At 37.8% G+C, this 15087-nt stretch overlaps 1 protein-coding gene across 1 annotated transcript in view; it reads left to right on the plus strand.

Annotated features, from left to right (window-relative positions):
- The window catches only part of RTEL1 (regulator of telomere elongation helicase 1), a 161041-nt gene that overhangs the window by 19737 nt on the left and 126217 nt on the right, over positions 1 to 15087 (plus strand). Inside the window, exons 4-5 of the mRNA XM_053701471.1 lie at positions 7119 to 7200; positions 7326 to 7386. Of these exons, the coding sequence (XP_053557446.1) occupies positions 7119 to 7200; positions 7326 to 7386 (143 nt within the window). The remainder of the gene's footprint in view (positions 1 to 7118; positions 7201 to 7325; positions 7387 to 15087) is intronic.

A 15087-nucleotide genomic window follows, 5' to 3' on the forward strand; every position in this document is an offset into this window, starting at 1 on the left:
ACTACTCATTATTGTATCACTGCCATCTTATGGCCATCTACCATATATATTCCTATTGTAAAAAAGCATTCTGAATAGTCACATTGAAAAGGTTTAAGTATCAAACAATGTTAATAGATAAAATCATATGTACAAAATTAAAGTAGAAGAAATATTACACACAATATGCAGATATGCCGATACTGTTTACTTGTTATTTAAATGTTAATTTGGACTCTTTCATTTTAGAGTTGATTTCAAAAAATTGCTGCTGGAAATTATGTGGATTACTGTCAATTTGAACACTGTAGGCCTATTTTGAAAATAATCTTTTACTTTTCTCTTTAGTATTTTTATATGTAAAGATAATTTTTAAACATTTCCCTCCAATTTTATTCAGCCCATTAAAAGGGGTCATTAGAAAATTATTTTAAATTAAAGAAATGCAGGTATCATAATACTCAGCCCATTAGAAAGGGAAGATTTACCTATCCATAGAGATGTTTTAGGAAAGACAAATATTTAGTAAAACAAACTCCAATCGAATTCTTTATTCATACCCTTAGGTATTAGGCTTTCCAATTTGTATATCCAGAACATCTCTCTTGTTTTTAGTATATGTTCTCTATTACCCCCCCCTCCTTGGTCTCTCAATCTGTTCAATTATTTGGAATCTGAGCTGACTGATGTTGTGACCCATAGAGAGGAAGTGAGAGGAAACAGGAGCCTCTTTGTTCTTGCATCTAATATTAGACTTATGTTCTGTTATCCTCTCCCTTACCTCTCTACAGGTCTCGCCCAAATAGATCAGACCACATGGACACTTGATCAAATAAATACAGTAACATGACCTGCAAGTAAGATATTTATTAATTTTGTATTTCCTACCATTTATGGGGTGAGAGAAATATTCGCCTTTAATCATTGAACTGCAGTTACTGCAGTTCAAACAGGGATAACATCCATCCCTCCTAGGGCCTATAGTCTTCTGTATGTTCAATCTGTTACTGCCTATATCTGAATGTACAAGGGTATCTTTGATACTTCTATTTCTTCTGTATGCTGTCATAAAATTTTCTTTAAACTCATTCACTTGAGGGTTACAGTCCCTTAGGATGTGCCAATGCTTTCTTAGAATACCATTGATCTTCTGACTGAATTCATTGAACTGTGTTACAAACACTAGACGATCTGTTTCTTTACTTTTGTACCTTTTGGGTAATTCTTTATTGTTGACTACATCTAGTTGTTCCTTGATTAGTGATATTGGATACCCTCTATTGATAAATTTATCAGCCATCTCCTCCAACCTTTGCTTACATCTATTCTCCTCAGACACTATGCGTTTAACCCTTAAAAATTGGCTCTTTGGAATAGCCCTGAAGATACTATCTGGATGGTAACTTCCATATTTCAATATATTGTTTTTATCTGTATCTTTTGTATGGATATCCGTTTTTAAGAAACCATCCTTAAAGTATACATAGGTGTCTAGGAACTCAATTCCAATTTCACTCATATTTAAAGTGAATTTTAATCCATTGACAGAATTATTAAGATCTTCAACAAAGGACAATAGGCTACCAACGTCACCCCCCCACACGCCAAACACGTCATCAATGTACCTCCACCAGGAGGCACCATAGAGCTGGAACAAGCCATGAGGGTACACAAAGTATTCCTCAAAGCTATTCATGAAAATGTTGGCGTATGAGGGGGCAACGTTGGAGCCCATTGCTGTACCCTGTTTCTGCAAATAATATGTATCCATGAATAGAAAATAATTCTGATAAAGAATAATAGACAGAAGTTCTATTAGAAACCAGATCTCTGCCTCAGTATAACTCTTACTAGATCTAAGCATATCTTCCACTGATGAGATCCCTGTTGTATGTTTGATAGATGTGTAAAGGCTTGAGACATCTAATGAAAACAAAATACATTTATCACCTACATGTCCTAAGTCCTGTAATTTAGCCAAAAAATCATTAGTGTCCCTAATGTAAGATGTAGTGTTCTTAACTAAGGGCTGCAATACTTTATCCAAGAAGGTGGAAATATTAGAAAATACTGAACCCATCCCTGCCACAATAGGGCGACCTGGGGGATTTTTTAAGGATTTATGTACCTTTGGTAATACATATATTACTGGCCTAATTGGATCTGTTACATATAAGGCCTCCTTAAACTTGTCTGTTATAATATCTCTTTGTGTAGCCAGAGTTAAGATGTTATTTATCCCTTTGTTAATCTGTATGGTGGGATCTCTGGTCAGTATTTCATAAACTTGGGTATCTTTTAGTTGCCTATTGATCTCATCTATATAATCAGATTTATTTAAAATCACAATGGCCCCGCCCTTATCGGCCTCTTTAATGATTATATTTTTATTCTCTCTCAGAGATCTAATGGCTGACATATCCTCTTTATTGTGTTTCCTATTTCTTTGCACCAATTTTCTTTTTCCTCACAAATGGATGGCATAAATGAATATGGGGTAAGAGAGGCGAAAATACTTTCCAATAAAATGCATGCAGTTTGTTCCTATGTGAGAGTGGCTGACTCCAATGACTGGCTGGGCTGCCTTGATATAACTAGTGAGCATGGAGAAAAAATATCTGATCTAAGCTTGTTAGATGCTCCAAGATATAACCAGACCTGTAATCCTATAGACCAAAATCCTGTAACAGAGACTATGGATGTATGTACGAAGGGTATAAATGATGGATCTCATTTTGCCTTGAGGGATATGGCTGTTACAAAGGGACTAGCACCCAAACAGGGGATCTGCACAGAACTCTCATATGTAAATGTGGACTGTAACACTAATACCACTATTGCATTTAATGATTCACAGAATGGATATGAAATGTCTAATGTTGCAAAAGTTGATGCACAAGTTGATTCACATATTGTTTTTAAAGGTTTAAGTAAATCATTACACGATATTACACACCAGAATTCACAGTATAACACACAGCACATAGAAGAAAATTTAATTTTTAATTTGTCTAATTTGAAAATGACAAAAGAGCAAGAAACAGCTCTAAATAAAGGATTATCCTATTGCCTAGAGAATTATTGTGATGAATTTAAAATTCAACAAGATCTACAGAGGTTCTTTAGGAAACTGAGGCTAAAGATTTATTTCTCTATGCAAAGGGATAACATAAATGACACCAACACAATTAACAAAATGAAGTTTAATGACATTAGGCACTTTGGTTTATCTAAAAAAAGCACTTTTTCACCAGCATCCACACATAGTGCAGCCACATATGTTAATCTTGTACAGAGAGAAGTGGACAACTTATTTAAAAGGGAGAAAAAAAGAAAATTGGTGCAAAGAAATAGGAAACACAATAAAGAGGATATGTCAGCCATTAGATCTCTGAGAGAGAATAAAAATATAATCATTAAAGAGGCCGATAAGGGCGGGGCCATTGTGATTTTAAATAAATCTGATTATATAGATGAGATCAATAGGCAACTAAAAGATACCCAAGTTTATGAAATACTGACCAGAGATCCCACCATACAGATTAACAAAGGGATAAATAACATCTTAACTCTGGCTACACAAAGAGATATTATAACAGACAAGTTTAAGGAGGCCTTATATGTAACAGATCCAATTAGGCCAGTAATATATGTATTACCAAAGGTACATAAATCCTTAAAAAATCCCCCAGGTCGCCCTATTGTGGCAGGGATGGGTTCAGTATTTTCTAATATTTCCACCTTCTTGGATAAAGTATTGCAGCCCTTAGTTAAGAACACTACATCTTACATTAGGGACACTAATGATTTTTTGGCTAAATTACAGGACTTAGGACATGTAGGTGATAAATGTATTTTGTTTTCATTAGATGTCTCAAGCCTTTACACATCTATCAAACATACAACAGGGATCTCATCAGTGGAAGATATGCTTAGATCTAGTAAGAGTTATACTGAGGCAGAGATCTGGTTTCTAATAGAACTTCTGTCTATTATTCTTTATCAGAATTATTTTCTATTCATGGATACATATTATTTGCAGAAACAGGGTACAGCAATGGGCTCCAACGTTGCCCCCTCATACGCCAACATTTTCATGAATAGCTTTGAGGAATACTTTGTGTACCCTCATGGCTTGTTCCAGCTCTATGGTGCCTCCTGGTGGAGGTACATTGATGACGTGTTTGGCGTGTGGGGGGGTGACGTTGGTAGCCTATTGTCCTTTGTTGAAGATCTTAATAATTCTGTCAATGGATTAAAATTCACTTTAAATATGAGTGAAATTGGAATTGAGTTCCTAGACACCTATGTATACTTTAAGGATGGTTTCTTAAAAACGGATATCCATACAAAAGATACAGATAAAAACAATATATTGAAATATGGAAGTTACCATCCAGATAGTATCTTCAGGGCTATTCCAAAGAGCCAATTTTTAAGGGTTAAACGCATAGTGTCTGAGGAGAATAGATGTAAGCAAAGGTTGGAGGAGATGGCTGATAAATTTATCAATAGAGGGTATCCAATATCACTAATCAAGGAACAACTAGATGTAGTCAACAATAAAGAATTACCCAAAAGGTACAAAAGTAAAGAAACAGATCGTCTAGTGTTTGTAACACAGTTCAATGAATTCAGTCAGAAGATCAATGGTATTCTAAGAAAGCATTGGCACATCCTAAGGGACTGTAACCCTCAAGTGAATGAGTTTAAAGAAAATTTTATGACAGCATACAGAAGAAATAGAAGTATCAAAGATACCCTTGTACATTCAGATATAGGCAGTAACAGATTGAACATACAGAAGACTATAGGCCCTAGGAGGGATGGATGTTATCCCTGTTTGAACTGCAGTAACTGCAGTTCAATGATTAAAGGCGAATATTTCTCTCACCCCATAAATGGTAGGAAATACAAAATTAATAAATATCTTACTTGCAGGTCATGTTACTGTATTTATTTGATCAAGTGTCCATGTGGTCTGATCTATTTGGGCGAGACCTGTAGAGAGGTAAGGGAGAGGATAACAGAACATAAGTCTAATATTAGATGCAAGAACAAAGAGGCTCCTGTTTCCTCTCACTTCCTCTCTATGGGTCACAACATCAGTCAGCTCAGATTCCAAATAATTGAACAGATTGAGAGACCAAGGAGGGGGGGTAATAGAGAACATATACTAAAAACAAGAGAGATGTTCTGGATATACAAATTGGAAAGCCTAATACCTAAGGGTATGAATAAAGAATTCGATTGGAGTTTGTTTTACTAAATATTTGTCTTTCCTAAAACATCTCTATGGATAGGTAAATCTTCCCTTTCTAATGGGCTGAGTATTATGATACCTGCATTTCTTTAATTTAAAATAATTTTCTAATGACCCCTTTTAATGGGCTGAATAAAATTGGAGGGAAATGTTTAAAAATTATCTTTACATATAAAAATACTAAAGAGAAAAGTAAAAGATTATTTTCAAAATAGGCCTACAGTGTTCAAATTGACAGTAATCCACATAATTTCCAGCAGCAATTTTTTGAAATCAACTCTAAAATGAAAGAGTCCAAATTAACATTTAAATAACAAGTAAACAGTATCGGCATATCTGCATATTGTGTGTAATATTTCTTCTACTTTAATTTTGTACATATGATTTTATCTATTAACATTGTTTGATACTTAAACCTTTTCAATGTGACTATTCAGAATGCTTTTTTACAATAGGAATATATATGGTAGATGGCCATAAGATGGCAGTGATACAATAATGAGTAGTCACATGACAACAGGTGAACAATTGACCAGGTGTAAAGTATTTAAATGATGAATCAGTGTATGTTCAGTATACATGACTAAGGACCTATAGCAGGTCTGAAACGTTGTATGTTTGTCTAAAGACCCCATATGAAGAAATAAAGGTTTTTTAACTATTGGTGGCTGGAACAAATCTTTTTTGCTACTTGGCCCTCGTTTTACAACGGTTCAATTTACACCGTTTCAGAATAACAACCTTTTTTTCCAGTCATGTGACTGCTATTGAAAAGCATTGAGAAGCAGTGCATTTATTAAAATAGCTAGTAGGTGGAGCTGTCCGCTTGTGTTGCAGAAAAGCCAAGCAAGCTGAAATGAATCAGTTTAACCAGACCTGAGCTATCGAGCAGATTTCAAAGGAACAAGATCTTCCTGTCTATAAATCAGTCAAGATTGGATTGCATAGAAAGAACTGTTTGCAGAAAAATGCAAGTGAAGTCTGTGTTGTGTGATTGTTTTATTAGGTTTATAATGCTGTTTAGCAAATGTTTTTGTTCATTTAACTTAATTTAATTCTGTGTTGTGTGATTATTTTATTAGGTTTATAATGCTGTTTAGCATTTAAAGTCTTCATTTCAAAGCTTTAAAAATAATGTATTAGGTGTTACTTATGACAATTTTGAGAGGGGCCTGGAACCTGTCTCCCTCACTTCCCATTAGTTTTGCCACCTCGGCCATGTTTTCCTGGACACTTATGAGTTACACATGCTGCAGGGTGTGCAGGGAGGAACATGAATAATGCTGTCCAGTATCACTATTTCTGTGCTGTCCAGCAGCACAATGCATGTTCCTCTCTGCACACCCTGCAGCATGTGTAACTCATAAGTGTCCAGGAAAACATGGCCGAGGTGGCAACCCTACTTCCCATTGACTTACATTATTAACTGGGTTTCAATTTACAACGGTTTCGATTTACAACCATTCCTTCTGGAACCTAACCCCGGCGTAAACTGAGGGATGGATATATATATATATATATATATATATATATATATATATATATATATATATATATATATATATATATATATATATATATATATATATATATATATATATATATATATATATATATATATATATATATATATATAGAGAGAGATAGAGAGATATAGACACATACATATATATATATATATATATATATATATATAGAGATAGAGAGATATAGACACATACATATATATATATATATATATATATATATATACATACATACAAGTTTTGCCTGTTCCAGAAACATCCTTTCAACATAAGGGTCCTTTTGAGTCTTGACCTTTTGTGACATTTCCTGTAGTGACATATGGGTTGTAACTTTTTTTTTAATCCATTAGGCCAAAGGTTTGTGTTCTTGGGTCCAGAGATCAGCTCTGTATTCATCCAGAAGTGAAGAAACAGGAAAATAACCAAGTCAAGGTAACTGTACAGTAAGCAAGAAGATAATTTATTTTTAGTCTTCCTTTTTACATTCTCTCCTTTTTCATTCTTTCATCATGCATGATTGTGTTTTTTTTTTTTTTTTTCTCTCAATCGTGTTTCAGGTTCACATGTGCCGTGCCAAAGTGTCTAACCGTTCCTGTTACTTTTACAATAACGTGGAAGGTGAGCTCAACTAGAAAGATCAGATACGTTTGTTGTAACGGTGTTTAAGGGGTCTGATGCAAGAGTAACAGAGGAAGCAGACTAGCAGGTTGTAATGTAATGGAATATGTTGGCGCTCTACAAATACCTGATGATATTAATAATAATAATAATGTTATTTTATTACAGTAGTCACAACCTTGGGCCTAGTGTCTAAATCTCTCCGCCTAGGCAAGATGCTAAAAGAAGTCTTCTCAGTGCTGCAAGCTCCCTCAAAGAATTTTGAAATGCAAATTTTAGCATTAGAGCTGTATTTCTTTTTTTTTTTTTTTTTTTTTTTTTTTTTTTTTTTAAATCTTTTATTTAAGCTTAGCCAATCAAAACAGGAAGGAAATTACCAAATTCCGAACATGGTTATTGTCACGCAGGACAATCAATCTTTCAAACAAAAGGAAAAAATATTTCAAATAAACTGTAAATAATGCACTTACAATATTGAGTAAAACAGAGTTTTCAACCTATACTTTGGCCAAATCCAGAATTCCATATCAACTAACATCATAATGGCTAATATTTTATAAGCATATAAACAACCCTTAAAACACCAAAAGCAATCCTAAAACACAAAAAAGAAATAAGAAAAGGAGAGAAAGAGAAAGAAAGAGAAAAAAAAAAAAAAAAAAAGAGATGAGCCCCCCCCCCCCGTAAAACGATATCTTGTAAAGTATCTATAAACCCCACTTAATCTATATCACGAGCATTCCTGAGCCAAGTCTCCGGAAATACCTGCAATAACACCATCTCTGCAAAACTCACAGAGGACCGAAATGGCATTAAGATCTGCTTCTGGAGACTAGGAGTATAGGTTTTAATAACCGGCGCCCAGCCTACCAAAAATTCTCTTATTCTTTTTTCAGATACCTGCTGCAAATGAAAAGATTCGAAAATGATATGAGCTTGAATATCTCTCAATACTGAAGGGAAAGTGGGGGGAGACTTTGACATCCATTTTTTGAAAATATTATATCTCACCGTCAATACAATAGTATTTACGACCCGCCGCGTAGAACTATTTCCCTCCTCTATAAATAGTAACACTATCTCCTTAAAGGACAGGGAGATAGTACTTTCGAATACTCTGTTATACCAATATTGTACCTTCTGCCAGAGTTGAAAAATTTTAGGGCAGGTCCATAACATATGGCAGATATCCGCCCGGACATACGAACAGTGTTCACATATAAATAGTTTACCCGGGTAATATTTAGTTAATGTTGCCGGAGAATAATATGAATTGTTTAATAATTTTAAATGAGATTCTTTCCAACTCTCTACCACCGGAAATCTGACCACTGTTGCCAGACTTTTGGATATTGACTCAAACTCTAGGGCTGGAAAATAGAATCGCCAGGATTGGCACAATTTATCCTTCTCTCCTATACCTTGTTTGGAAAGCATAATATCATATAGAAGAGAGATTGATGCAACCCCTCCAATAAATTTCCTGATACAGATCTTGATCTCGGGCCACTCCCATCCTCCAGACGCATACCAGCTTTGAGCAGAAAGAAAATGACGGATTTGAAAATAAGCAAATCGATTAGAACTGGGTAGAGAAAATTTCTCCCTAATGGTCTCCCACGGGAGTATCTGCATACCATTATCGAGTAGTTGATACACATATTCAAGCCCTCCAGCCATCCAGACCTGAAAACATTTATGATCTATTCCTGGTCGAAAAAGAGGATTCCCTCTAATAGGCAGAAAGTCCGAAAAAGAGGGATCTATTTTGGCCAGTTTACAGAATTTATGCCATATCACTACTACATTCCTAACTGAACTAAGGGAGGATACCTTCGTCGGAAGAGCCTTCAGCGGGCAATGCAAAAGCACCACTAGGGACCATGGTTTAACCATGTACGATTCCAACTCGTATGTAGTAACCAAGTTGGACCGCGCAATCCAGTCTAATGCTATTTTAATCAGAGCTGCCCAATTGTATAATTTAATACTGGGGAGGGCTATGCCTGCCTCGATATATTTCTGGGTTAACCTGTTAATCGAAATTCGAGGTTTCTTCGATTTCCAAAGAAACTTCGAAAACCAAGAAGATAAATTCTTCAAATCCCTATTGAGTATCATAAGAGGTAAATTCTGCAAATAGTAAAGAATTTTGGGAAAAATTATAGATTTGATTAAATTGGCCGAGGCTGATAATGATAAGGGAAAAGCCGCCCAGAGCTTAAGGTCATCCTGAATTTTCTGAAAAAGTGACCTAAAATTGGCCTGATACCACTGTTTCGGGTTTCTATTAATTTCTAGCCCAAGGTATTTAATGGCATTAACATTACGAAATAAAATATTAGGGCGCTCCCTATGCTGCCGCCCGAGCCACATCAAGTCGCTCTTCCCCATATTGATTTTATAACCCGCAAACGTGCTAAAAAGCTTTATCGTGTCAACAACTCTCGGGATGGTAACTGATGTTTTATTCAAAAATAGCAAAATATCGTCAGCGTAGAGGAGAATTTTCAGATTCTGCCCACCTAACGGAATTCCGGGCAGGACCTCTCGCAATCTAATCGCCAGCGGTTCTAGGACAATGTTAAACAAGAGAGGCGAGAGTGGACATCCCTGCCTTGTACCTCTCTGCAAGCGAATGCCAGGAGAAGTCCTGCCATTCACTAGCAAATAAGACACCGGATTCTGATATATTTTGGCAACAAAGTTAAAAAAGCTACCCCCAAAACCAAATCTCGTTAAAGTCGCAAAAAGATGTCTCCAAGAGATGCAGTCAAAGGCTTTGACCGCATCTAATGTAAGGACCGCTAGGTCCTTAAATTCCGGCTTCGCTTCCGGTTGCTCTATATTCCATATATAGTCCACTAGGGTTGTTAGTTTTCTTATGTTTTTAGAGGAACTACGGTTTGCCATGAATCCCACCTGATCGACATGGATCAACCTATCCAAACATGTCACTAGTCTCTGGGCTATAATGGACACTAAGATTTTATAGTCCGCATTGAGGACAGAGATAGGCCTATAGGAGGCTGGATCCTCCAGATTTTTCCCTTTTTTTAAGATCAGGGAAATGTTGGCCGCGGCGAAGAGAGAAGAAATAGAGTTATCTAATATGTAATAATTATTGAACAGTCTCTCTAAAATGGGTATAACCTGATCAGAGAGACTTTTATAAAACTCAGACGGAAATCCGTCTGGACCCGCCGCTTTATTAAGTTTGGCACGTGCAATAGCTTTACTTATTTCTTCCACCGTAACTGGTGCATTTAGCACTTCTAATTCCTCTTGTTGGATTTCGGGAACCGAAATAGAGGACCAAAATTCCAACTGATTATCCAAGCTATATTCCCCTTCAGAATATAAATGCTGATAAAATCGGAAAAAGGTTCCGGAAATTTCATCAATATCCGAGGTACAACCATTTTCTGTCTGTATTACTGGGATAAAATTCTTCTTGTTCCTAGCTTTAACCAATCTGGCTAAGTGTTTAGCAGAGCTACCATGAAGACCCCTAAACCGCATAGTAATTTTTGTCTCCTCTTGCTGGTGTTTTTGATGCAGGAAGGCATCTCTCTCTCTCCTGCTATCTACATAAACATCCCAATTAACCTTAGACCGATCCCTGCAGTATTTTCGAAAGGCATTTCTAACTTGATTAGACAACTGAATATCCCTGCACCGCGCTTTCCTGTTCCTCGTGATCATATACCCCTTAATATCCCCCCTTAACACTGCCTTGGCCGTTTCCCAAAATACCTCAATTTTATACAAGTGCCCCGAATTGAACCCACAGAACTCCTTCCACTTAACTACTAACCAGGACAAAAATCTTGGATCGTTATAGAGATACCTCGGGTAGACAAATCTGGGGGAAGGACTATCCCTCCTATCCTGAAACGAAATACCTAAAGAGATGATAGCGTGGTCCGACACCAAGATCTCACCAATCTCAGCTTCCATTCTAGCCGCTGGTAAAGACTCTGCAACTAAAAATAAATCTATACGTAAAAACGTTCTATGGGCTCTGGATTCGCATGTAAAATTCTGCAAATCTGGATTCAGCCTGCGCCATATGTCATGAACCTGTAACTTCTGGCAGAAACATTGGAAGAGTTTAGCGCTTCTCCTATTCTCTAGAAAATTTCTGCCTACCAGCCTATCCAGTTCCGGGTGTAAAGTCATGTTGAAATCACCTCCAATTACTAAATTTTCTTTTACCAACGGAAACAGTATCCCCTTAATCTTATCCCAAAATTTCCTATCAAATTTATTAGGGCCATAAATATTACAAAGCACAAATTTTATGCTATTTATATAGATATGCAAAATAATGAATCTGGCTTCTGGGTCCACTTCTGTGTGGGTAATCCTATAGTCTAAGTTCTTATTTATAAGAAACACTACCCCACATTTCCTAGCTCCAGCATTAGTGGATACCACCTCCCCCACCCATTTAATCTTAAATTTTTTAGCCTCCTGTTCCACTATGTGGGTTTCCTGGAGGAAAGAAATGTCGGGCTTATGTTTAGCTAGGAGTTTTACAATTAATTTGCGTTTAGCGGGTGAAGAAATCCCCCCTACATTCCACGACGTTAATTTCAATTCCATGTACTACGACATAAAAGAGCAAAAAAAAAACAAGAAATCCTGAGGGGGGGGGGGGGGGAGAAGGGCCGAAGAGAAATATAAAAACTAAATTCAAAAAGAAAAAAAAAAAAAACAAGAAAGAAAAAGAGAATGAAGAGGGGTGGGGGAATGGAAAAAAAAAACATATATAGGAGAACAATTAAACCAAAAACACAACATATTTTAATGTACCGAATCAAACTTATATAATCTGAAGTGAGAGGGAGTGAACTAGATCTCATTTATCTTTGAGAAACTCTTTCACCTCTCCCGGCTCAGAAAAAACTAGGCGAGCTCCCCTGTAGTCAACTATTATTTTAGCCGGATAAACCATCCGCGCGTTGATTCCTTTGTCAATAATTTGAGTACAGAGGGGGGCCATTATCCTTCTCTTCGATGAAGTTTCGACAGAGAAATCCTGAAACAGTAAAACTTTACTGTTCCCAAACATTAGAGGTTCATGCAGTTTCTTAAACAATTTCATCATTTCAATTTTATCTTGAAAATTCAACACTTTGCATATACACATCCTACTCTTACTATGTCCTGAGCCTACATTTTTTTTGACCCCAATTCTATGAGCTCTCTCAATTACAACCGGTAACCTTGATTGTGGGACACCAAGTTTCTGCGGTAGCGTGACCGAAGCGAACTTCAGTAGATCTTCAAACTCCGCTTCTTCTGGGAGACCCACAATTCGAATGTTGTTACGTCTCGCCCGGTCCTCAAGGTCGTCGAGACGACCCTGAAGATTGGTAATTTTAGTATCCTGTTGGGATATTATATTTTCCTGAGTGCTAACCTGATCTTCCAGGTCAGAAATCCTGTTTTCTGCCTCTTGCATTCTGTGTGCAAACTGTCTTACTTCAACTGACAGGGCAGTAATCTCAGATGAAATAGATCCTAACTCCTTTCTAATTAAATCAAATTGTGGTGAAAATAATTCAGACAGTTGCGAAAATAGTGAGTGAGAGTCCACCACGCTGGTCACAGGTTCTACTGAAGTGTCTAAGCCAAGCTCAACGGCTTTAGTTTTTTTATCCTTGGCTTTAACCGGCATTTTGGGAGAAGATTTCCCTTGCAGGAACTTATCCATATAACTTTAAGTGAAATGGCACAAGACCAAAAAAGAACACAAAGATGGGTGAAAAGAAAGTTACACACGTGAAAATAAAAGTATGAGTAGAACACCCGGCCCTACTGTGCCAACCAGACATAAGCCCTAGGAAACCCTGGGGGATTGATGGTACAACCTGTGAGGAAAGGGGGGAAAAATAAAAAAAAACGAGCCACACAGTACAAAATCTGAGGGGGGGCCCGTGCCCCTCCTGAATTAAGTGAAAATAGGGCCCAAACTTTTTAGGAGTATGCGTCCGTGCATACAAAGTGAATAGGAGGGGGACCAGAGAAAGGAGGAGAAAAAAAAAAAAAAAAAGAAAAAAGAGAAAAAAGACCCCTTTACAAAGGAAACGTTATATGAATGAGTTAATACAATTGCCACAAAAAAATTCGACTCTGACCAGCCCGGCCGAGCCCTCAAATAAATTTAAATTACTGAAACTGCCTTTAATACATGACAAGAAACCCACCTTATATCAGGGGGAACAGTCTCTCTACCGACTTTACCCTTATAGCAATACAGCCAAACCTGTTTTTAATAAATTCTTGTCCTAGAACTAACTAACCATGAGTTTCATACACAACTAACCCAGAGAACAACTGTACACACTTTACTCCCCAATCAATAGCTTAAATGGAGAAGGCACTTTTTCCAGAAAAGGACATTGCAATAGACATTCATTACCCAGGTAACTTACTGTCACCAAATCAAGCTATAGTATTCAGAAAAATAACAGATGCTTTACAATGATATCTACCAAAAAGGAAATTTTTAAGGCAGAGCACAAACTATGTCATTGTACTAATCAAATGCATATAACATTAATGTTGTGGGTCCATAGACATCCGGATCCGTCTCTCTATAGCTGTCTAGGCAAGAGAAATTAGTTTAGGCAGTCTCCCACACTAAGTTGTAATAAGCATAGAACGCAGATAAGCTTCCCCACACACTTGTCCAGGGCCAATTATCACCGGAAAAAGCAACTTATTTAAGCAAGGTATTAACACTTTGGCTAGGAGGAAATGTCACTCCTACACGCCAAGCTCTCGGAACACGCCAGCCTTATAGTACTGGAGAGGGCGTATAGGCACTGCAGAGCTTTTTGTAGAAAACCAGGTAGCAAGGAAACATCAACCAGGGTAGAAAAAACATGAAAGGTACCCTGTTTTCCAGCGAAGATACTCTAAACAGCCGGGAATAAAGGCGGCCCGCCTACTTGACGAAACTCGGCTGCTGCGGATTTCTGTGTCACAGCCTCGACTTTCGCCTGGACAAAACCGGCACACCGAGGATCAAAGGCGTCTGCACAGAAGCTGCACTGCTCCACTACTCCTTTCTATGCAGTTAGACTCCCCACCAGGGGGGAAAGGACGATAAACCGGGACCAAGCCCTATAGTGAAGCAGCTCCGTTAGCTTCTGCTGTGCTTGTGTATACCTCCAGCCTCGCTCTGAACATCAATCGATTTACCCGCACACGGGTCTTTTCAGCGGCATTGGGCTTCCAGGTAAGGTCTATTTTAGGGACCAGCCTCGCGGGAACAGAGCTATCCCGAGTATCTCCTTCTGTGTACCCCAGCCCAGTATACCGTAGCACCAAGAAGTTAGATCCTGACCCCTGAAGCGGCAGGTTGCCGGGCCACAGGACTCACTCGGTAGTTGCCGGCGTATTCCTCCAACACCCCTTCCCAAGTGCAGCTTGCCGAGAACAGAAATAAAAGTTAACCAACTGCGGTACAGTTGGAGCCGTAACTGGCTACTGGGGACTTCCCTCTCTCGCGCAGGTCTGACCCCTGCCGAGCGCCACACTCTAAACCTGGGCAAGCTTCCAGGTAAGTGGCGGAGAGCTGGGAGCTGATGGTGTCTGCGTCCTCTCACCACACCGGCATGCAGGTAATCTGCACAACTCCTCCCACCGGAAGTCACTGTCAAACTGCATAAACAGAGAGCTGTATTT

Source organism: Bombina bombina, chromosome 1 (genome assembly GCF_027579735.1).
Source record: "Bombina bombina isolate aBomBom1 chromosome 1, aBomBom1.pri, whole genome shotgun sequence".
NCBI classification, from domain to species: Eukaryota; Metazoa; Chordata; class Amphibia; order Anura; family Bombinatoridae; genus Bombina; species Bombina bombina.